This window comes from Scylla paramamosain, chromosome 35, assembly GCF_035594125.1.
Source record: "Scylla paramamosain isolate STU-SP2022 chromosome 35, ASM3559412v1, whole genome shotgun sequence".
Lineage (NCBI taxonomy): Eukaryota > Metazoa > Arthropoda > Malacostraca > Decapoda > Portunidae > Scylla > Scylla paramamosain.
In genome coordinates this window covers 6,023,769-6,046,500 of record NC_087185.1, presented here as the reverse complement: position 1 = coordinate 6,046,500, position 22,732 = coordinate 6,023,769, and the positions used below count along the sequence as shown (strand labels likewise).

General features: G+C 41.1%; 1 protein-coding gene and 1 long non-coding RNA gene across 2 annotated transcripts in view; one reads left to right on the top strand and one right to left on the bottom strand.

Moving 5' to 3' along the window:
* The window catches only part of LOC135090598 (uncharacterized), a 165,707-nt gene that overhangs the window by 117,313 nt on the left and 25,662 nt on the right, over positions 1–22,732 (top strand). The window contains exons 2-4 of the mRNA XM_063987491.1: positions 8,525–9,160; positions 10,602–10,777; positions 14,465–14,573. Of these exons, the coding sequence (XP_063843561.1) occupies positions 8,525–9,160; positions 10,602–10,777; positions 14,465–14,573 (921 nt within the window). The remainder of the gene's footprint in view (positions 1–8,524; positions 9,161–10,601; positions 10,778–14,464; positions 14,574–22,732) is intronic.
* LOC135090603 (uncharacterized) overlaps positions 3,139–22,732 on the bottom strand; it is a 38,549-nt gene continuing 18,955 nt past the window's right edge. The window contains exons 2-3 of the long non-coding RNA XR_010262050.1: positions 7,021–7,090; positions 3,139–3,293 (exon numbers count right to left, since the gene is read on the bottom strand). This is a non-coding gene — a long non-coding RNA (uncharacterized LOC135090603). The remainder of the gene's footprint in view (positions 3,294–7,020; positions 7,091–22,732) is intronic.

The window sequence follows — 22,732 nt, the reverse complement described above, 5'->3', positions numbered from 1 at the left end:
GTCACATCAAATCAGCAAATTCCTCGTAAAACTTTCAGTAATAAACGTAACGCGAGTCTTAAAGCAGCATTAGCAGTGTTACCAGATCAGGCGCACACGAACCCCGGCATCACAAGACTCGGTCCCCCTAGCTAGCCTGCCTCCCCCTCCCTCCGTGCAGTTGCCACAAAACCCAGGCAATTTCACGTCTATAAATCGAGAAAAAAATTAATATGTGAATAAATTAACAGGTTTATATTCAGAATTCAGCAAGGACTAAGAAGAATAAGGTACGAAATATATGATAAAGAACTAAGTCAATGAGGAAAGTTGCCAAATACTCCTATACGTTGCAAAATATGAACAGTACTATTTGAGACAACTGTACATCCTATCCTCTATACCTCCCCTCTGCCTCTACTCTCCCCCGCCCTTTCCCTTCCCACCCTCTGTACTACACCAGTGACAAGTCGCCCACAGTACTGCCCGCGGTACGAGATCACATGACGCTCTCCCGTTTTCTATGCGGGTCACACGAGCTGAGGTCATTGATCGCTGGCTGGAGGTTGTTGACCCTACGCTACGTAACCCCCGAATTTCTCTCTCTCTCTCTCTCTCTCTCTCTCTCTCTCTCTCTCTCTCTCTCTCTCTCTCTCTCTCTCTCTCTTTGCCTGCGTGCGTGCGACCCTACTACTCCCTCTCTCCCCCTCTCTCTCTCCCCCCCTTTTTTCCGCCTATCCCCTCTCTTCACCTCTCTCCGCCTGCCCCACCCAGCCCCCCTCCTCTCTCTCTCTCTCTCTCTCTCTCTCTCTCTCTCTCTCTCTCTCTCTCTCTCTCTCTCTCTCTCTCTCTCTCTCTCTCTCTCTCTCTCTCTCTCTCTCTCTCTCTCTCTCTCTCTCTCTGGGACCTTTCTCTTTCTCCTTCACTCCTCCCTACACGTCCACGCTCCCTTACGTCCCTTTCCCCCTCCTCCTCCCGTGCCTCCCTCCATGTCGCCCCTTATCGCCGCGCCACCGCCCGCCCGCCCTTCCATCCATCCCGTTTCGTTATAATACCTTGGCATCAGTCCCTAGTTGTCAATTCCCGAGGTCTCCCTTCCACCTTGACCGAATAGCAACTTGGCTTCTCGAGCACAGGTGAGCCTTAAGCACCGCCGCCTCTACTCTTCATTAACCTCATTGGCACATCCTCCTCCTTCTCCTTCTCCTCCTCCTCCTCCTGCTGTTGCTGCTGTTTCTCCTTGTCGTTCCTCCTCTTCTTCTTTTGCCTCCTCTTTTTCCTTGTTTTTCATCCCTCTTCTTCCTCCTGCTGTTTCTTCTGTTCGTCCCTCTAGTTCTTTTTCTTATTCTTCTTCGTTTCTTTTCCCTCTTCTTTCTCCTGCTGCTTCTTCTCGTTTCTCTTCTTCTAACTCTTCCTCTTCCTCTCCCTCGTTTCTCTTCCCTCTTTTTTTCTTTTTTTCTCTTGCTTCTTTTGTTCCTCTTCTTCTCCTGCCTCTTCCTCGTTTCTCGTCACTCTTCTCTTTCCTCTTCCTGTCTTTCTTACTTCTCGTCGTTTGTTCACGTCTTCCTATATTTTTTTTTCTTTTTTCTCGTTTTTACTATTCCCTCATTTTTTCATCGTCTGGCTTCTTCTTCTTATTGTTGTCTTTCCCCCTTCGTTTCTTCTTCCATCTCGTTTCTCCTTTTCATCGTTTTTGCCTCTACTGTTCTTATCTTCTTCATCATTCCTATGTCCATTTCTTCTCCTTGCTTTCATTTCTCCTGTTTCTACTTCTTATCCTTGTCTGTCCTCATTATCTCCTCTTCTTCGATATCTCTTTTGCCCCTCGTCTTCCCATCTCCTTTTCATCTTGTTTCTCCTCATTCTCGTCGTCTTCATCTTCGTTTCTCATCCTCTTCCTTTTCTCTCGTCAGCTTCATCTTTTCTTCTCTTCCTTGATATCTCATTTACTCCACGTCTTTTCATCTCCACTTCTCGTTCCGTCGTTGTCCTCGTCTCCCCTGTCGTCGCCTCCTCCTCGTGATCCAGGGCGGCAGTGTTGGCAGGAAGGTCATAGCTTCATTCAGGGTTATCAGTTTATCGGGCAAAGAGGGATGATGATTATTTTCTCAAGGGTGTGTAAGAGAGGCTCTGGTCCGGGTGTTGGAGGTCTTGGGACTGTGGAGGGGGAGGTGGAGGGAGGGTTGTTGTTATCTGTGTTCTCTCTTTCATCCCCTCCACAGCCCCTTATGGTGATTAGAAGTAACGTGTTTGTCAAGCCACATGTCGAGTTTGTTTTATCTCATGCTGATGCAACTTCGGGTTTTAAAGGCGTCATGAGGCACCACAACACATGCTTGCTAATTTTACGTGTTTGGTCGTAATTTAAAACACATGTGCTTGCTCAAAGTTATGAAGGTGATCAGAATTCCTTTACTTATACTTGTAATGTAATTAAACACCTTGCTATTGACTCACAAAGGAGTAGAGCGTGTTTTTGTAGATTCCAAGGAGATATTATAATTTTCAGCACCATATTAACTACTCTCACAGCATGAAGCACCTCGCTGTACAGAATGCTCTTGAAAGTATAGCATTGCGTACATCCCAATGGTGCTTATAATCCCATCTCCTTTTTGTAAGCTAATAGGATCTTCAGTGCTACTTGAACTACCCTTATAGCACTGAACATTCTACAGAAGATGAAGATGGCGCCTAAGAATATTATTGTGTAGATCCCAGTGTTTTTGTTTCTTGTTAGTGGAAAAGTGTTCAAAAATAAAGCGGCGCCTCACAAATCGTTGCTCCCAACATTTTGCTGCTTAGTCTCAAAGAATTAGGCGTGTTACTGTCCACATTTCAAAGGTGTCGCTATCCCAGAACCTCCTTCCTGAATTAAAAGGACGTTCAGGTCGACCCAAGTCTCCCTTACAACACCCAACACCTCGCTACAAATACACGGAACGCTTCAGACTGTCATGCTGTACATTCCATGGGTTTTTTTTTTTCATAAGTTTTCCCTCGTAAGTTAAAAGGGTGTTAGAAACGAAAGGCTGCGAGTGTTTTAGCATCAAGTACCTTGTTGCTGGTACAGAATGCGCTTTATTAAGTCTGTCACTGTGTAGGCCCCAAGGCTGCTTCAATCACAGACGCTACCCCCGCGACAGTCGTGAATCCTCCGTACACTCAGGGCTTCCCTAAAGCACACGTGGGGTTGTAAAAGTCACGCAATCTTATATCAAGGGATGCTGTCATAAAAGCGTTGGATTCTTGCAACTCGAGCCAACTTCCGAACGACACGTGTACCCCATTGTCGTCCATCTGAGTGACGCCGCCTGTCGTTGAGGAAGAGAAAAGACAGGCTCGCTTGCAGGGATGAGAGGGGCGCGGCATTGCTCCAGCTATTAAGTATGCTTGTGTTTGTGTGGGTGCGTCTTGCTAGGCGTTTATGGCAGGTGCGAGGCGGACAGGTGGAAAAAGAAGTGAGATTAAAGGGATACGAAGACCGTCTGGCAGAAAGGAAGGAAGCACAGGAATAGCAGAGCAGCGCTGTGGTTAAAGATGAGTAAGCGTTTGCGGGACGTCAACTGGAGCGTGTATCAGAGAAATGATTACATTGTCAAGAAGATAAAGATATCAAGGGTGGCATATTTGAGGAGCAGGAAACACGGGAGCAACAGAGGAACGTGGAAGTGAAGAAGAAATAACTTGATGCAGGATGTCAAAGATGCGCTTGAAGTTCCCATTGGAGAAAATTTGCAGTGAAAGTAAGGTAAAGAAATCAACTTTAAGAAGGAAGAAGAACAAGAGTAGAACATTGTAGTGAGGGATGAACAATTTATCTTTACAGAACAAAAACAGGATGCACGTGGAATTATGAAAGGAAACACAACAACAACAAGGCAGGAAATACATGAGTTGGCAATCAAGGAGAAGGAAGGACAGAGATATGAGAGGAATATCATCAAGCACGAATAACATTGTACATAAAACAACAGGATGTACACCAGCAGAAAGATATAGAAAATAAAATCCAACAATGTTAAAAGGAAAAACGGGAACAAAACTTAGAAGCGAAAGGCACAATAACAATAACAGAATATGCAGGTGTAACTATCAAAGAACACTTTACGACAGAAAGGCAGAGAGATCAATCCAGCAACGTTAAAAGGACGAACAGGAAAAGAACTTAGAAGCAAAAGACGAGTAAAACTTTTTTGCACACTAACACTTTACTTCACAAGACAAAAAATAGGGCTACATTAGTTAAAATAATTAACTTTAAGAAGGACCAACAGGAGCATAACATAGTAGTGAAAGATTAGTAAGTTTCTTTGTACCCAATAACGACATGAACGAGTAACCACCAAAGAGAACTTGACAATATAAAGACAAAAGTAAAATCCAACAACTTATACGGAATAGTAACAAAAAAAAAAAAAAAACTGAAGGAAAAGACTAGTAACTTCTTAAGGCACACCAGCAGGACATGCACGAGCAACCAAGCAAAACTTCACCACAATAAGGCAAACAGGTCAAATCTGACAAATTTAGGGATGAGGACAGACAGACAGACAGGCATACAGTGAGACCCAGAAGAGGCATACATTCACATCACGAAGACCACAGTAGATACAGAATCCTAAACCACCACCACCACCACAACACACCACACATCTTAAAGCCACTGTTATGCAGAAAGCCAACGATGACAGACCTCAATATCCTTCATAACATAGCACTATTTTCCCTGCTGAGATCGGCGCCACTGAGAGCAGAGTCGAATCACCCATAGGAGAATGATCTTTTTAGGGTCGTTACCATATGTGGCCCTCTCCTTATGTGGCGTAACACTTTCCTGTTGCTAATTTTCTTTATTCTGAACGTGATGCTCTTCATGTTTGTGTGGGTAACCTGGGTATGTGTGGAGGGGAGAGAAGGGAGAGAGGGAGATAGGGGGAGTGCAAGAGAGAGTGGGGAGAGACGAGGGAGGACACAGGAAGACAGAGGGGGGGATAAGATGGAGGAGTGGGAGTGACGGAAAGGGAGGGAGAGGAAGGGAGAGGGGGGAGGTGGAATGGGACGTGTAGTACAGGTAGTGGGAGGGAAGGAAGGGACAATGGGCTTATGTGGGCATGGGTTGGCATATGAACGAGCTACAGGAGAAAGAGAGAGAGAGAGAGAGAGAGAGAGAGAGAGAGAGTACAAAATGAATGTAGTAGTAGAATAACACGCCTCTCTGCCCTTCATTAGTATGGGGACCAAGGACATCTGGTTTGCATGACCCAGGCATAACAGGCACCACCACCACCACCGTCATCACCACCAACACCACTACTACCATTACTACCTCGACCTTTTAAGGATGTCAGTGAGAGAGAGAGAGAGAGAGAGAGAGAGAGAGAGAGAGAGAGAGAGAGAGAGAGAGAGAGAGAGAGAGAGAGAGAGAGAGAGAGAGAGAAATTAATAAATAGATCGATAGATACAGAGATAGGCAGATAGATATATTTATAGGCACAGATAAAGTAGATAGATAGAGACAGGCAGACATACAGACAGACAAAATCGAACAAACCAAAGACTGATTTAATACACTGAATCCAATATCCTTTTTATATTCTCATTTGGACCAAGATGAGATGATTTCATTAAGTCTCATTGTTGTTCTCTTAAAACAGCTGACTTACGTATTGTTTCTTTTTAAATTCGATCTAGTTTTGTAAAAGTTTGAGTTACAATTAAGTTCAGAAAGGGTAACCGGATTGTAAGGGACAATTCCATTTTTTTTTTTTTAAGACAGACGGAGAAACGGACAAACAGACAGACAGACAGACTAAAGCGAACTAAAAGCCTGATTCAATCTCATTTTTCCCTGCTAAGTTGAGACAAATGGAATTACCAGACGTCTGGGGTAAAGGGGAACAGTTTCTTCCCTAAAGGCTTGGCAGGGAGGGGAAAAAAATTAAGGTTACACAGAAATTGACTCAATGAAACCTGACTCAGCAGAACTACGATGAATTCTGTCCAGTGGAAGTCTTGTTCAGAGAGAGAGAGAGAGAGAGAGAGAGAGAGAGAGAGAGAGAGAGAGAGAGAGAGAGAGAGAGAGCGAGCACGTCTTAATTCGATATCTGACTTAGCTGTTCATTCATCCATTCACACACACACACACACACACACTGCATAACCGTTGAAATTTAATCAATCTATCAATTCACTCACACTTCCTCACTCCCTCACTGATTCACTCGTTCAATTCTAGAAACACGCAGCCTCCACCGAATCCATCTCGTGTCTCATCTGGTATAGATTCGAAGCACAAGAAGGGGACCTGATTCCCTGTGTCGTTTCAAGTAGTGAGTGTCATGCGCCTGATTGCCAAAGGGGGTTAGGCCGCCTCCTTTCAGTTGCCGAAGAGGATATGAATATAAATTAGAAGCCATGAATACCAATGTGTGTGATCTGAGAATGCCTGGGAGAGTGGGAGAGTGAGCGGCAGGTGCAAGAGGAGGCCTGTTGGTTTGTAGTCAGTATGGAATCTCTCTCTCTCTCTCTCTCTCTCTCTCTCTCTCTCTCTCTCTCTCTCTCTCTCTCTCTCTCTCTCTCTCTCTCTCTCCTCGTGTCCTCTATTCGTGTCATCTGTTCGTCCTATCCTTCCGGTCTCCTTTTATCTTGTTTCTTTTGCTTTTCATCCGTTTCTCCTCTCCTTTCCTTCCTCTCCTTCTCATCTCCCTTTTCATCATCCTTTATATCTCTCCTTAAATATATCTCCATTCATCTCCCACAACTAATCTCCATTTATTCAACCTCTACTTGTCTTCTTTCCGTCTTTTTTCTCTCCTATTTTCACGCTTTCCCCTTCCTTCATTCCTCTCAGATATTTTCTCCTCTCATCAGCTCCTCTACCTCTTCTCCATTTCGTTCCTTCACTTCATCTCTTCCTTCGTTCCTTCCTAGTCTCCTCACCATTCCCCTCCTCCTTCGCACCATCTTCGTACCCCATCACAACACGCACATAAAGAATAGGCTGACCATATTAACTTTCTTCTAAGACTCAACACTAACCCGATGACGTCGCCAAGGGGAAGGGAAGCAAGTATTGTCTCCTCTGTCCGCTCACACTTGCTCCTTACTCCTGTCAAAGGGAAGAGTAAAGTGTTTGAAATACGTGTGCTTTCAAGGAGTTTTTAGTGGACTTTTTGTCATCTTAGGAGGGTGGAGGGGTTAGGTGAAGGGAGTTTGTAGGTGAAGAGATGTGGTTAAAAATAATGGGTGTAGTGGTTTAAAGTATGGTAAAGGAATGTGTTAGGTAAAGCAATGGGGAAAAAATAACGTGAAATGATAGAGTAATAAGTAAAGCAATTGAGAAGTAGCGTAAAGTGATAAAAATAATAAGTCAAGTAATTGGATAGGTAGCACGAAGAATGCACAGAGGAATTAAAAAGTAAAATACAATAATAATAAAATGATTAGTAAAACACGGAAAGGTAACATGAGGAAATAAAAAAGTAATAGACAGAACAATTTAAAAGTAATATGAAATAATAAGTAGTAATAAGTAAATCAATTAAAAGTGAAAAGAAGTGAGTGAAGTAATAAGCTTCCTAAGATATTAAAGTAACAAAGTAATAAAAAAAAACAATGTAAAGCAAATGTAACGAATAAAATTTAAAAAAAAACATGAAATAAAGTATTGTGATAATTCAGATTAAGCAAGTCAATAATGAAAGCAAAAAAAAAAAAAGTTAAATAGTGTATCTATCTGTATTCTGTCTATATACCAGGCCGGCAATCGCACACGGGATGGCCCAGATAAAGCACCACACACACACACACACACACACACACACACACACTCACAACCACAAGGCAAAATAAACTAAAAATATATAAACTCCTGTAAAGCATAAAGTACATTGTTGGATGAGAGTTAGTGTCCATATTGTGCGTCTTTATTAGAATTACTTCGCCTCTAAGGTCGTTTGTTACCTGAACTCACCTGTGTCTTCCTCCGACATCTCCACCTGCACCCTCTCTCTCTCTCTCTCTCTCTCTCTCTCTCTCTCTCTCTCTCTCTCTCTCTCTCTCTCTCTCTCTCTCTCTCTCTCTCTCTCTTCCCTTCTTCTACGTCTTTATTTGTGTGTGTGTGTGTGTGTGTGTGTGTGTGTGTGCATCCTTGAAGGTCATATGAGGGGCAATTTCATGATATCAATTGACGAAGAAACAATCATTGAGCTGCTCTCTCTCTCTCTCTCTCTCTCTCTCTCTCTCTCTCTCTCTCTCTCTCTCTCTCTCTCTCTCTCTCTCTCTCTCTCTCTCTCTCTCTGTCGTCGTCATTGTATTATTATTATTATTATTATTGTTATTATTGTTATTATTATTAGTTATTATTATTATTATCATTATTATTATTATTATTATTAATATTATCATTATAGAGTATTATTATATTATTATAGAGAGTTATTATTATTATTATTATTATTATTATTATTGTTGTTGTTGTTGTTGTTGTTGTTGTTGTTGTTGTTGTTACTGGTATTAATTTTCCCTCCTGCGTCTCCTGCAGAAGAACTTCAACCAACCAGCGGAGACAAGGACGGCGAAGAGTTTGAGGAGGAAGAGGAAGGCGAGGGCGGCTCTCTCTCGCCCACACAGGACTCCAGCTGCCCCTACCCCCGCCCCTATCCGAGGCACCCCCACCATCCACACCACCCACACCAGTTCCCGCCTCCCCACCACTTCCCCCGCAGAGGCGCGCACCACCACGCGGGCGGCGGCTACTACTACAGAAACAACTTTGATAAGAGGTTCGACAGGCGCGGCGGTTTCGAGAACATCAGAAACCTAGAGAACCGGGGGCCGTACAAGCCATTCTACGACAGGCACTACCAGTACGACAACAACAAGTACTGCGGACGACCCCCGTACTGCGGAGAGCGAGGGGGTTACAAGTTCGGGTACAGTGAGAGAGGTCGTCGTCCATTCAGACCGTTTGGACGACCTGGGTTCTTCCACAAGGGATTTCCGGGTCACCAGTTTCCCGATGGAAGGCGAAACACAGGAGTGGAGGAGTACTTCAACCAGGAGGAGGAGGAGGAGGAGTGGGATGATGTCGCGGTGTCGGAGGAGCAGCAGCAGCAGAGTGGGTGTGACGGGGATGAGAAGCCGTCACAGCCTGTCCACACCGTTATGATCAACAATGGTAAGCCGTCACGCTGCTTCTCTTTTGTAGTTTCCGCTTCAATACTTTTTTCATTTCACGCTTTGTTTTCTCCTTTGTGTCTCTGTTTTGTCTTCTTTCCACTCTGACACCTGGTTCCTCTCTATTTGCTTCCTTTCTTCATTTTTTTCCTTCCTCTCTTCTCTTCCTTCAGTCAGTCTGTCAGTCAGTCAATCTGTCAATCAATCAACACTTCTTTCATGTGCTAAAGTGAAATATTTTTTGTTTTAATGTGACGTATCTAAAGAAATACCGCTAAACACAAGAGAACCATGTAAGAGACAAAAATATCCTTTTTTTTTTTTTTTTTTTTTTTATCTGTCAGCACCCCTGTTCCTTGTCTTGTTTTATCTTCTTTTTTTAACTGCACATCCACACTGCTGCCACCTTGCCTGCCTCTTCCTTCTCTTCCTCACTGTCAACATCACATTCTTCTTCACCTTTATCGTCATCTTTATCTTCGTATTATTTCTTTTCATCTTCTTTATCTTCATATTTTTTTTCATCTTCATTTTCTTTATCTTCGTATTATTTATTTTCATCATTTTCATCTTCTTTATCTTCGTGTTATTTATTTTCATCATCTTCATCTTCTTTGTCTTAGCATTATTTATTTTCATCTTCATATTTATCTTCGTATTATTCATTTTCATCTTCATATTTTTTTTCTTCGTATTATTTATTTTCACCTTCATTTTCTTTATCTTCGTATTATTCATTTTCATCATCTTCATCTTCTTTATCTTCCTTTTCTACTTCATCATCATCATCATCATCATCATCATCCTCATCATAATCACACCTGCTTACCCGCACGTTATGCCAGCACCTCGTCCCGTCGCGGCGCCAGATGACCTTCTTGTTACGGTGCCAAAGTATCAGTAAATTAAGCATTCTCGTCTCGTCAGCCTTGCCTTGCACCCTATAACCCTAGTTCCAAGTAAACCCTTCCACACCCCACCCTGCCACTCCTCTCCACCCCTGCCGCGCCTCCCCATGCCTTTCCATCCTTGCCGCCCACTACACCAACCTGCTCCTGTCCTTCACTTATTCTGACACCAAGGTTTTTTTTTTTTTTTTTTTTTTTTTTTGTTACATCCCCCTGCCGTCCGTCAGTCCTATACCATCACTCCCTGCCTAGAGCAAACCCTTCCCCCTTACTTTCTCCCGCCCTTCGATGCTGCTGGAGTTTTTTCTGTGGGAGAAGTGGCGCTGTTCTTTTTCGTAATCCTAGCCAGTTGTTCTCTTTCATAGTGTTGTTACTTATTGGTAATCTCAAATATCCCGTGATTTTCTATACTTTCGTGTCCCAAATTTTCCTCCTCCGCCCTTCACTCTCTCCCATCACGCCCCTCCCTTTCCCAGACTCCCCTCCTCCGCTCTTCACTTCCTCCCTTCACGCTCTTCCCTTTCCTCCCCGCAGAAGAATACACCAAGATTCAGACGCCGCGCCAGGAGGTGATATTCAAGAAGAGCTCCTTAGACCGCCGCCAGGACTCCCTCGACCAGTCCTCAGTCACAGGCTCCACCACCTCCGCCAGCGGCTCCTCCAGCACCACCGGGGTGGCGGATGGGGTTCCCGGGGGCACCGCAGACCAGGTACGAGCCTCGCGAATATTCTATTAATCATTCATCTGTACGTTGGAACGGCTGAGGGTGTTCATTCAAACTTTCCAGGAATGTGACTTTTTATGGAAAGTAGAAATTACGTCTTTCATGTGCAGCCATTTTTAGTATGAGGGATTTACACAACTAGAGGCCACTGATGCTAAACAAACAAACAGGAGATGAAAGAAATATTCAGCCGTGTTCTGGAAAAACGTGGTGTTGAAACATTCTGGAAAAAGGAGTTTGAATAGAAAGTAGTAGTTAGTTACCTGTGCCTAAAGCGACTCTTTTTAACTGGAGTTACAGGATGCTTAATAACAAGGAGAAACACAAAAGACTTGTATGAGTGGTATTCAGACTTCAAAAATAAGTTTAGTTAACAGTAAAATTATTCGTTTCCAAGACTGTTTTTCCCACAGATTTACGTAACCACAGACTGTCAAAATGCTGGTAAACAACACAAATAGCTCATGAGAGACCAATAATATTTAGGCCTGAAAAAAATAAATAAAATAAAAAAATAAGTAGGAATATAAGTGGGCTTTTTTTTCTTCTGACACACATAAGCACAAGCAGAAGTCCCTGAAGGCTGCTTGACAACAAGGAAAACCACCTCACAGACTCCCGCTGCCAACTCATAGGAACATTAGCCAGAAGGACCATTGAGTTGCCTGACACGCCCGTGCTTCGATTATTAAGTGCCATTCTTCGCCATGTTGTCCCCCCCTCCCACCCCCCCCCCCACACACACACACACACACACACACACACACACACACACACACACACACACACACCAGTGACAGGCCATAGTGATGCATTGCCACCCGTCTCTTCATAGTGTATATAATGTTTCATAATAATTAGCAAAGTTCTACTGAGTCAAACTTACGTGATGAACGAGACCACTTAAAGGGCTCGAGATTAAAATATAAGGTGTCCCGGGAGACTCTGAACACCTTTGTCAATAAATAGTTAGGTTCGTAAATAATATAACTATGTGACGTATTATTGGCTGAGAGAAAGCCTTGTTTTTTTTTAGACCAATCGTTGCTCAAGCTGCGTGTTAATTGTGTTGCAAAGTTTGAGTCATTGCACAGTATAATGAAAGTGTGTTGTTTGTGGTGTACAGTTTGAATGTTGTTTGTGGTGCAGAGTTTGTAGAGAGTTACTGCATTCCGTGATTTTTTTCCCATTATCATTTTTACGTACGTGTGAAAGAGGCAAGGTATGGTGGCAAACAATGGAGAGAGAAAAATCTAATATACTGCTGCTCCCAAAAGATTGCCAAGTGGGTAAGACAGTTTAGCTCCAGCGATGTCTTGACTTCCTCAGATAGTTAAAGTCATAAGGGGAAAAACGGAAACAGACAGAGAATCCCTTAGTTTAACAATGAAGGGGATGAAAGATGAAGATACCGCTTAACTCTCCCATCAGTGAAGTGGACAGAACAGGAATGAAAATAAGTGAGGAGTCTCGTGCAGCATCCATCATTTGCGTCTCTAACTACATTAACTCAAAGGTGATTAAATCCTCCCGGATCGATAGGTCCCGGCATGTCTCATTAAGGCTCAGGTAATTAACGCGACACAAGGCGGGCTGCAAGATTAAGGTGTGTCACTGGTGAAGTTATGATAGCGTGACCTTCTAAAAGTAACGGCGTGTCTGAGTGAGGCTGAACGTCGCGAGAAATACGCAACTGTAAAGTAACCAAGAGATCACTAGGGAAAATATGAATAACTACTAAAAATAGATAGATAAATGATAAAGAAAATCAATTTGAACTCGTAGACAGAATGATAAAAAAAATAATGATCCATTACGTTTGTCGAGTTAATCAAAAAAAATAATGACATTTCTTAGGTAAACGAGACAGCTTGAATTAGTGTTAAAAAAAAAAAAAATAATAATAATAATAATAATAAATAAGGGGCTCAGACCGATCAGTAATAAATGAAGTTATGATCTATGAGGCTTGTTGAGTTCATAAAATTAGGAATGACAAAAAGAAAAAAAAATCCTTAATAATCGAGATCATTTTTATTTAGATCGACAACAACAACAACAACAACGACGACGACAACAATAAAAATCGACTAAACAGAAAAAAAAAAGAGATTTCTCAAGCTACTTAAAAATCGAAGAACAATAATGACTTTTGTTATATTAAGTAGTAAAGCGTGGACAGCTTGGAAGTAAACAACAACAATAACAACAACAACGACACTATAAAAACATTAATACCTAACCAGTGTATTAAAAGAAAAAATAATGACTTCTGTTAAGTAACTTGGACAGCTTGAAAACAAACAACAACAACAACAACAACAACAACAACAACAACAACAACAACAACAACAACAACAACAACAACAACAACAACAACAACAACAACAACAACAACAACAACAACAACAACAACAACAACAACAACAACAACAACAACAACAACAACAACAACAACAACAACAACAACAACAACAACAACAACAACAACAACAACAACAACAACAACAACAACAACAACAACAACAACAACAACAACAACAACAACAACAACAACAACAACAACAACAACAACAACAACAACAACAACAACAACAACAACAACAACAACAACAACAACAACAACAACAACAACAACAACAACAACAACAACAACAACAACAACAACAACAACAACAACAACAACAACAACAACAACAACAACAACAACAACAACAACAACAACAACAACAACAACAACAACAACAACAACAACAACAACAACAACAACAACAACAACAACAACAACAACAACAACAACAACAACAACAACAACAACAACAACAACAACAACAACAACAACAACAACAACAACAACAACACGCAGACGTACTTACTAGCCATAAAACACAAAATAATGACCGATAAGAGTCGCCAAGCTCACAGAAATAGCCTGGCCTCAAATAGAAGCAGGGGTCAGTACTAAAAGTAGACAAAACACCACACGATAAAAGGCGCACAACGACCGATAAGTTTCTACAGTCACCGATAAGCGTCCAGGGAAACTTAGGCGAACCATACCCCGGGTGATAAGAGGTGAGGGTGACCGCTGAGGATGCCTGTGTCCGATAAGGTAAAGGAGACGATATACAGGCATGATATGAGGGATGTGTCAAGTGCATGCATGACGAAATAAAAATTGTATAAATGGAGATTGTAAATGTTGGACGTTGTAGGAAATTGTTTCAAGATTAACGTTGTGGTGAGAACAGAAGTAATAGTAAAGGTAAAAAGATATTATAAGTAAAGATTCGATACATGAAAAACAAAATATGAAATTAAAATAGAATATGAGAAGTGAATATAAATAAGAAAAAACTACGAAACTTTGGATATAATAACACTGAAAACAAGACAGGGAGTAATATAAATATATTAGAAAACGAGAGAAAACACGATCATATTGCAAGATACGTAAGAATATATGGAACTAAAACAAACAATAATGAAATTGAACAATGAATAAGTGCTTATATTTAGGACAGAATATTATAAAAACACACACACACACACACACACACACACACAATGGCAGGACAACGCAGGATACGTGAGGAAGCATGAGCGACATCTTAAATAAGGCTTCGAGACCCTAAATAAGGTTTCCAAATCCTCAATAAGGTTTCCGCACAGATTGGCGTGGATCAGGAGTCGGTGTCTGGTTCCCTGGAGGACAACACGCCCTCCGTAGCGGGCGACGAGTCCCCAGAGCAGGGTGGCGTGCAGGACCACGTGTTTGAAGGTAAGGCTTGATTCTCACCGACGCTGTTCTGGTTTCTCCTTACGTGTGTCATTCTTCTAATATTTTCGCATTTTTTTTCTCTTTTGTCTAGTTTTTCTTTCACTCGCTTATGTTTTTTTTCTTTTTCTAGTTTTCTTTCACTTGCTTCTATTTTTTTCGCATTTTCCTCTCTTGTCTAGTTTTTCTTTCATTCGCTTCTATTTTTTTCGCATTTTTCTCTTCTGTCTAGTTTCTTTCACTTGCTTCTAATTTTGGGAGGGACATTTTTCTTTCACTTCCTTCTATATTTTTCACATTTTTTTCTCACTTTTGCCTAGTTTTCTTTCAATCGCTTCAAATTTTCTCGTATTTTCATTCCTTTTGTCTAGTTTTTATCCGTTTTCTTCCTTTTCTCCAATTCTTTTCTTAGCGTTTTTTTTTTTTCTTCAAGTGACTCTTCTTAATGGTGCTTAGTAAGTTTTGTTATCGTTATTGTTCTTCATTTTATTAATAGGTAAATTTAAACACTGTAGGTGAACGTTCTTCCAAATGTCCTTCATTCATTTACTTTTATTTATTTTAGTGTACACTTTTCGTTGCTCTTTTACTGTATTATGACCGAAGATCTGGAATTCTCATCTTAATACAGAACATTTACATTCGTGTCACCTTTGCACTCACTTTACCTTCCTTGGTGCGAGAGAAAGAAGTAGCACAGAGGTAAGCAAAAATAAATTCATGAGGCTCATCAAGATTCATTAAAATTCACGAAAAACCACACGTCGCGGCTCGCATCTCATGGCCACAGACACGCGCGGAAAACTTCAAGTCTTTACAAAATGTCTTCTTTTTAATTATCTTATTTTTTCCGTGTCTAATTATGGCGCACTTTTTTTTCTATTTATATTTTCCTCCTCCTCCTCCTCCTCCTCCTCCTCCTCCTCCTCCTGCTCCTCCTCCTGCTCCTCCTCATCTTTTTTTTTTTTTACAACGTTATTTCTTGTCATTCTTTTGGGTTCTTGTTTAATCTTATAATTTCCTTATATTTCAATTTTTTTTCGTCCTTTCCACACCTTCATTTTCTTTCAAAGTGTCTCCTTTTCATGTGTTTGTTGTTGTTGTTGTTATTGTTGTTGTTGTTGTTTCGTCTAATTTATAATTATTTTTCATTCGCAGTTTTCATCCTCCTCTCCTTCATTTTAATTGAAAGCTTCCATTTTTCAATTTTTATTCCTCGTCTAATTTAATCACATTTCCTTTTGTATATCTATTTTTTTTTTTTCATCTTTTCCCTCGCCTTCAACTTCCTTAAGATATTTTATTTGCATTCTTTCACTCTTGTCGCGTCAAATTCTATCACATTTTCTTTGTATAAACCAATTTCCATCTTTATCTTCCTCGTCTTCATCTTAAAATTCTCCCTCACCTCGTCTAATTATATCGCATTTTCTTCATACAGTTTTTCGTCCCATTCTTTCTTATCTTTATTCCTTCCTTTCATCTTGTCTAATCATATCACATTTTCTTTATATATGCCATTTTTCATTGTCCTCCCATTCGTCTTTCCCTTCCATGGTATGATTTTATTCTTCTCTCTTCATTCTCTCCACGTATTTTCACTTCATCTTTCTTCTTCTTGTTTTTCTCTCTCTTCTTCTTCTTCCTTCTTCTTCCCCTCAGACCAAATCTTCCTTGACCGCCAAAGCCATAAATCTTGTTCTCTAAAGGCTATTGGTGCAAATTCCTCCGTTCATACCTATGGACCCTCCCTCTCCCTCTCTTTCTCCCTCTCCCTCTGATAGGCCTCCTTGGTATGTGCTAAAAGATGCAGTGTATCTGGCTTGCGCTATTATTTTCTCCCTCTCTTCCTCCTCCTCCTCCTCTCCCTCTCTTTATCGACTTCCTTTTTCTCTATTTTCTCTTCTCTCCTACTTCATTTGCCCGTTATCCTCTCCCCTCTTTTTCTCTCTATTCCAGTTTCCTCCTTTCTTTCTCTCCCATCTACCCCGCTTTTCCCCTTTTCTCCTGTTCCCTCCTCTCCTTCAAATTCTCCTTCCTTTTCTTCCCCTCTTCCTCACTTTTCCTCTCCTCTCCTTTACTCTCCTCTCCAATCCTCTCATTTCCTCTCCCTCTCTGTTTCCTACTATTTTTTTTTTCTTCTTATGCTTCTACCTGCCTCTTTTTTATTCCCCCACCGTGATCAAAGGGCGCATATACACGTGTGGATCAGGTGGGTTCCCAAGACATGCAGGTACTGGTGTCCTCACGCAACTCAGAATGTTCCCCTTGTTGTGAAAAGAAACGTCGTGATTTTTCCTTGCCTGGTTTGTTCTCGGATTTTGGCTTCCTTTTTTGTGATCCTTTCTGTTATGATTTTGTTTTTCGTTTTTCTTTCGTTTAATTCAGGTGTGGTGTTGTATATTTTTCTTCTTTCTTTTCTACGTCTTCTTCCCTTTCTTTTTATAACAATGGGCATTATTTTTCGTTCAGTTCATGTGTTGTTTATTTTCTTCTTTCTTTTTCTGCGTTTTTTTTTTTTTTTTTTTTGATGGTAATGTTATTTTTTGTTTAATTGAAGTCCTTTGTTTCTTTTCTTCTTTCTTTTCTATCTAGTGTATCCAGTTCATTCTTGTGCGACATACTATAAAAAAAAAGTTGTATTCCTTTTTTCTTTTTTCGTGTTTCTTGGATGATTTATTTGCATTTATTAACACAACAATAACAACGCGAATGTTCAAGTTATCATTATTGTTATTATTTTCTTTTTAGTATCTGCATCCGAATGCCTTTAATCACCTTCACGTTATCGTTCAAGCACGTCCTTATCACCTACGTGTGTGTGTGTGTGTGTGTGTGTGTGTGTGTGTGTGTGTGTGTGTGTGTGTGTGTTAAAAAAATCGGTGTTATAACCATAGGCACTCTTCAAAAGGCCCAATAGCACAATAAATGTCTCGTAATGTCATATAAAACACAGAAGAGTGACAGAGAGAAAGGCCTGATGCGATTTAGTATTAATAGAGAACAGTTACATTAGTCTCTCCCCTTCTAGGCTTCGCTTCTCCCGTTTTCTTTTTCTTTATTTTTTTTCTGTGCGGTATCATCATCGTTATCTTTTTTTTCTTTTTTTATTTATTTATTTTTTTTTTTGTCTCTTTCCTCTTGCTCCTCATTCTCCTCTTCCTCCTCTTGTTGATATTATTCTTGTTCTTGTTCTTGTTCTTATCATCTTTTTATCTTTAACATCTTTTTCTTATTTTTTCTTTTGTTATTATTATTATTATTATTGTTATTATCATATTTTTTTGTTTCTCTCCTCCTCCTCCTCCTCCTCCTCCTCCTCCTACTTTCTTCTTCTTCTTCTTCTTCTTCTTCTTCTTCTTCATCCTTATCCTCGTCCTCGTCCTAGTCCTCCTCGTCCTCCTCCTCCTCCTCCTCCTCCTCCTCCTCCTCCTCCTCATCCTCCTCCTCCTCCTCCTCCTCTCCATTCCGCACGACGCAATTCAAAGTTCTCGTTTTCTTATTTTCTCTCTTCCTCTGTCTTCCCGCACCCTTCCTTGCTTCTCTCGCGGCCTAAAGGTTACGAGTTCGATCTTGACTCCCGGCAGTTTCTCGGTGGGGGAGGTAGCGCTCTCTTTTACCTAAGCCGGCGCTACATGACCTCCTCATGTGACCTCGTTGCGGCGCCGTGATTCAGTAATAAGTAAAGTTCCTTATGATTTAGTTTGTAAGTGTAAGAAAGAGGAGTTTCAAAGGGACTCTAAAGTAGAATTGGATGTTCCTTGGTATTCTTTCTTTTTCCTTTGTGGGAGAGACGAATACCGAGCCTTTTTTCCTCTTTTTTTCTTCTTTTTTCTTTTTCCCTCCAGCAAAAAAAAAAAAAAAAACGTAAAATCATTCGTTCTCTTAAAAAGTATAAAAAAGAGAAAATACTAATAATCAATGTCTTAGTCCATTTTCTTTCTTTTTAAGGAGCTCTTTTTTTTCTTTTTTGTTTTAGTAAGACTTTTAGCTCTCTTGTTATGCTCCTCGTCCTCTCTCCTTTATTTTAGATGTTTATTCTTGTTCCTTTGTATTTATTTTTTTAGTTCTCTTTAACCTTTTATTAGCTTATTTTTGTTTGTCCTTTTTTATCCTATTTTCTACTTTATTTTAGATGTTTTCGTATTCAACTCCTTTCAATCTTTTTTTTTTCTCTTAATTTTTTTTTCTCTTTTAATTTTTCTATCTTATTACCTAGCTCTTTTCTTAGTTTCCCCTCCCTTCCACGGACACCTGTTAGACCTATTCCCTCTTGCCTTCCTCTTCCTGTTCCTCTTCCTCCCCTGGCACTCCTCCAGGTCTTCCTACGTGTTACATTTTTATGAATCCTCGATAAGAGAGAGAGAGAGAGAGAGAGAGAGAGAGAGAGAGAGAGAGAGAGAGGGAGCAAAGAGGTCATATGGCGCCCTAGAGATAAGGAAAGAGATAATATAAAAGTGGTGTTATCACTGAAGGGAAAAGTCAGAAGAGAGAGAGAGAGAGAGAGAGAGAGAGAGAGAGAGAGAGAGAGAGAGAGAGAGAGAGAGAGAGAGAGAGAGAGAGAGAGAGAGAGAGAGAGAAAGTCGTTAAGGGAAAAATCGCGTTATCTCACCGCAAAACCGCACACATACAAAAAATAAAAATAAAAAAAAGTAAAAAGGAGAAAAGGGAGAGAGAAAAGAGAAGTAAAAGGGAAAGTAAGGAAGAAAGGTTCGCGGCGGAAGGGCAAACAAAGGTCAAAATAAATTTACTGAAGGCAGGAAGGTGTGCAGGTCTGAAGAGAGAGAGAGTGAGAGAGTGAGAGGGAGAGTGTAGCTGGGGAAGGGCAGCTCCTGACGAAGAGAAATAAAAAGAGGGAAGGATGAAAAATATATTCTTATTCCAGGTTTTCACTTGCCTGATGGAGTTTTGGAAAGATGGAGGGAATAGAATGAAGGAATCCAACCATTTTTATCTCCTTCCCTCTTTACCTCCCTCCCCCCATCCTTTCTTCCCTGCTTCCCTACCGCCTCATTCCCTCTCTCCTGTTTCTCCTTCCCTATCACCTCTCCTCCTTCCCTTCTTCTACCCTGCTTTCTCCTGTGGTGTGGAAAAAAGTGTGTGTGTGTGTGTGTGTGTGTGTGTGTGTGTGTGTGTGTGTGTGTGTGTGTGTGTGTGTGTGTGTGTGTGTGTGTGTGAGAGAGACTCCTTTTTCTCCTTCTCTCCCTCCCTTTTCTCCTCTCCTCTTTCCCTCAATGAAACTCTGAGAAAGCGGAAGAGAAAGAATAAAGAAAAACCCTACTTTTCTTATTCCCCTTTTCTCTTTACGATTTTTTAGAGAGTAAAAGGGAGAGACAAAGGAGGAGAAAATCTTGTTTCTTACTTCACTCTTCGCATTTATGGAAATCAGTTTGGTGAAAATATTGAGAAAATATTATACTGTTTTTTCTTCTTCTTTTAGTGGCATTCCTTCTCTCTCTCTCTCTTTTTCTTTCGATTTTTCCTTTTCCTTTTCAATCCACTATACTCTTTCTTTCTCTCGTGTTTAGACTTGCTTTCTTTATTCCGTTCCATTCTTCTCTTATCCCTCCATTCCATCAGTCTCTCCCTCTCTTCGTCTCTTTCCCAGCTCTTCTTCACTATTGTTTCCTTTCTTCTTTTTTTTCTCTCTTTCCTTGCTAACACAGTATACTCTCCTTTTCTCTTTATTTCTTCCTGTTGAGACTTTTCTTTCCTATTCCTCTCCTTTATTTTTCTTCCCCCATAATACTTTTTTTTCTCATTTCCTCAATCGTTCCTGTATTTCTTTCTTTTATTTTCCCTTCCTTCCTTTACCTCTTCTCTCTATACTGGTTCTATTCCTTTCCTTTTTATTCCTTCCTTCCAACATGCGCTCTCTTTCCTTTCCCTTTATTCCTTCATCTCACAATATTCTTCTCCCCTTTCCTTCCTCTCCCTATCCTTGCTCTCCTTCAGTTCTCCCTATCCTATAATATGCTTCTTTCCTTTCCTTCTTTTCCCTATCCTGGCGTTCCTTCGGCCCCTTCCTTTCTTCTTCCTCTCCCTCCATGCCTCCCTCGGGCCGGGGCTCCGCAGAGTGAGTGGCGGCATATGAAATGGATAAACGCACTCAGAGGCGCTAAGGGACGTGTTTTCAGTGATGGATGGACGAGTGAAGGCCGAGGGGGCGGATTCACTTCAAATTCGATACCTGAGAGGGAGCGCGCGACCCCCTGAATTGAAAAAAGGGATTCCTATGTTTTTTTTTTTTTAACTCTTGCACGTTCACTCAACACCTGCCAGTCAGTTTTGTTGTTTTTTTATACGTAGAAAATGTTGTTCTTTTGTATGTGTTGTTTGATATACATATATATATATATATATATATATATATATATATATATATATATATATATATATATATATATATAGAGAGAGAGAGAGAGAGAGAGAGAGAGAGAGAGAGAGAGAGAGAGAGAGAGAGAGAGAGAGAGTTTTTTTTCACTCCCACGACCTCATATTTCATCCTTTATTTCTATCACTACTATTCATAAAACTGCCTTATATGCGCTTCGTTTTTTTTCTTTTCTTTCTTTCTTGTAGCCGCAAGTCATCCGTGTCCGTAAGCATCTCCTTCGTATATCAAGTCTTATCATTTCCCTGTGTAGCAAACATGGATAAAAACGCCTTTATGACTTTTTTCTCTGATACTGGGTGTGCTCAGCGACCCGCCCCTCATGTCCGTATTTTTGCCCCTTGATCAATAGTTCTCCATAAGCGGTGAGTGTTTACTTCCCTCCATACTCCGATAAGCCGCAATGTACTTCTGTGTTTCACCATTGTTTGCCTCCCCTCCCCTGGCTGTCGTGGGGTGTTAGGTTACGGGGTATTTATTTATTTTTTTAATCCTCTGTGAAAATCATGAAACTCACAACTGAAGAAGTGAAGAACGCAGGAACGTTTCAGGCAAGTATAGGTTAGAGGTCATTAGAATGTATAGCGCCGCCCTCTATTAGCAAACTCTGGAACTCGTTTGGTTGCTGCATTGCCTTCTGATAGCACATTGGTAAGTCCTTATGAATAACTGGCGAAATACCTTCTTTATATTGCTGCACCGTTCACGATGGCTGATTGGGGAAGCAGCTCGTGTATGTTGAGAACGCCGCGTGACGTCAGGCATAGAAAGTTTTGAGAAAGAACTAGCACACGCAACACTTATGACACTGGTACTGGCATTGGCACATCAGCATAACAACATGCCCTTTGCTGTATTCATTAGGGTCTTGGTGGCACGTGTAGCGCAGCCTGGGAGCCCGTGCGAGTGGCGAAGCTTCATAACTCACGGGTCGTTACTTCAGCGTGTCCATGTGTAGTGTCGCCGTGCCTGTTTACTCGTGTCTGTGTTCCCGTGTGTAATGCGTTTCTGAGCATCCCACGTGTTCCCTCCACAGTCCACTCGTCCTCACACCACTCATTATTACGTCGTTGTATAAAACTCATTATTGCGTCGTTGTATAAAACAGAGTGAGAATCAGCTTCACCATTTTTTTTCTCTATTGTTCCTTCTTGTTCTCCCCAATGCACCCTGAGTGGAAGGCAAGGGGAGGATGAGGGAGAGAGGGAGTCGTACAGAGAGGGGATGGGAGGGCGGGGATTGGAGGGCGGGATCACAAGGTCATGACTGTCACAGATGTTCACGGAGACGCCACGTGATTATTGGCGGGGCGTTGCATAATCAAGCAGTCTCGTCACTGAGTAGGTGTGCTAATTGAGACGGGGACGTGTTGTTGCTTTTCTCGCCCCACTGTGTTCTGCGAGGCTGCGTCTTCCTTGTCTTCATTTGTTTCCTTTCCTGTCATCTAGGCCTGACTTGCCGTTTCCTAGTGCAGTGTGAGGTATATCATCTAGGCCTGACTTGTCGTTTCCTAGTGCAGTGTGGGGTAGAGTCCTTTCCAGTTTTCTTGATTTTATTTTCTTCATCAAGGTATTATTTTCAGTTCTTCTCAGTATTGAATAATTCGTTGCGTTTCATTTCTTATTTTTTTTTCTAAGTTGTTGCAGTGCCTGAAATCAATCAGTTAGTTAATCAATGAATGAAATAAACAGTCCTTTATTTTTCGTCTCCTACACTTCCCGCTCACCGTACAAAATTGTTTCACATTTTATCTTTATCCTTTTTTTTT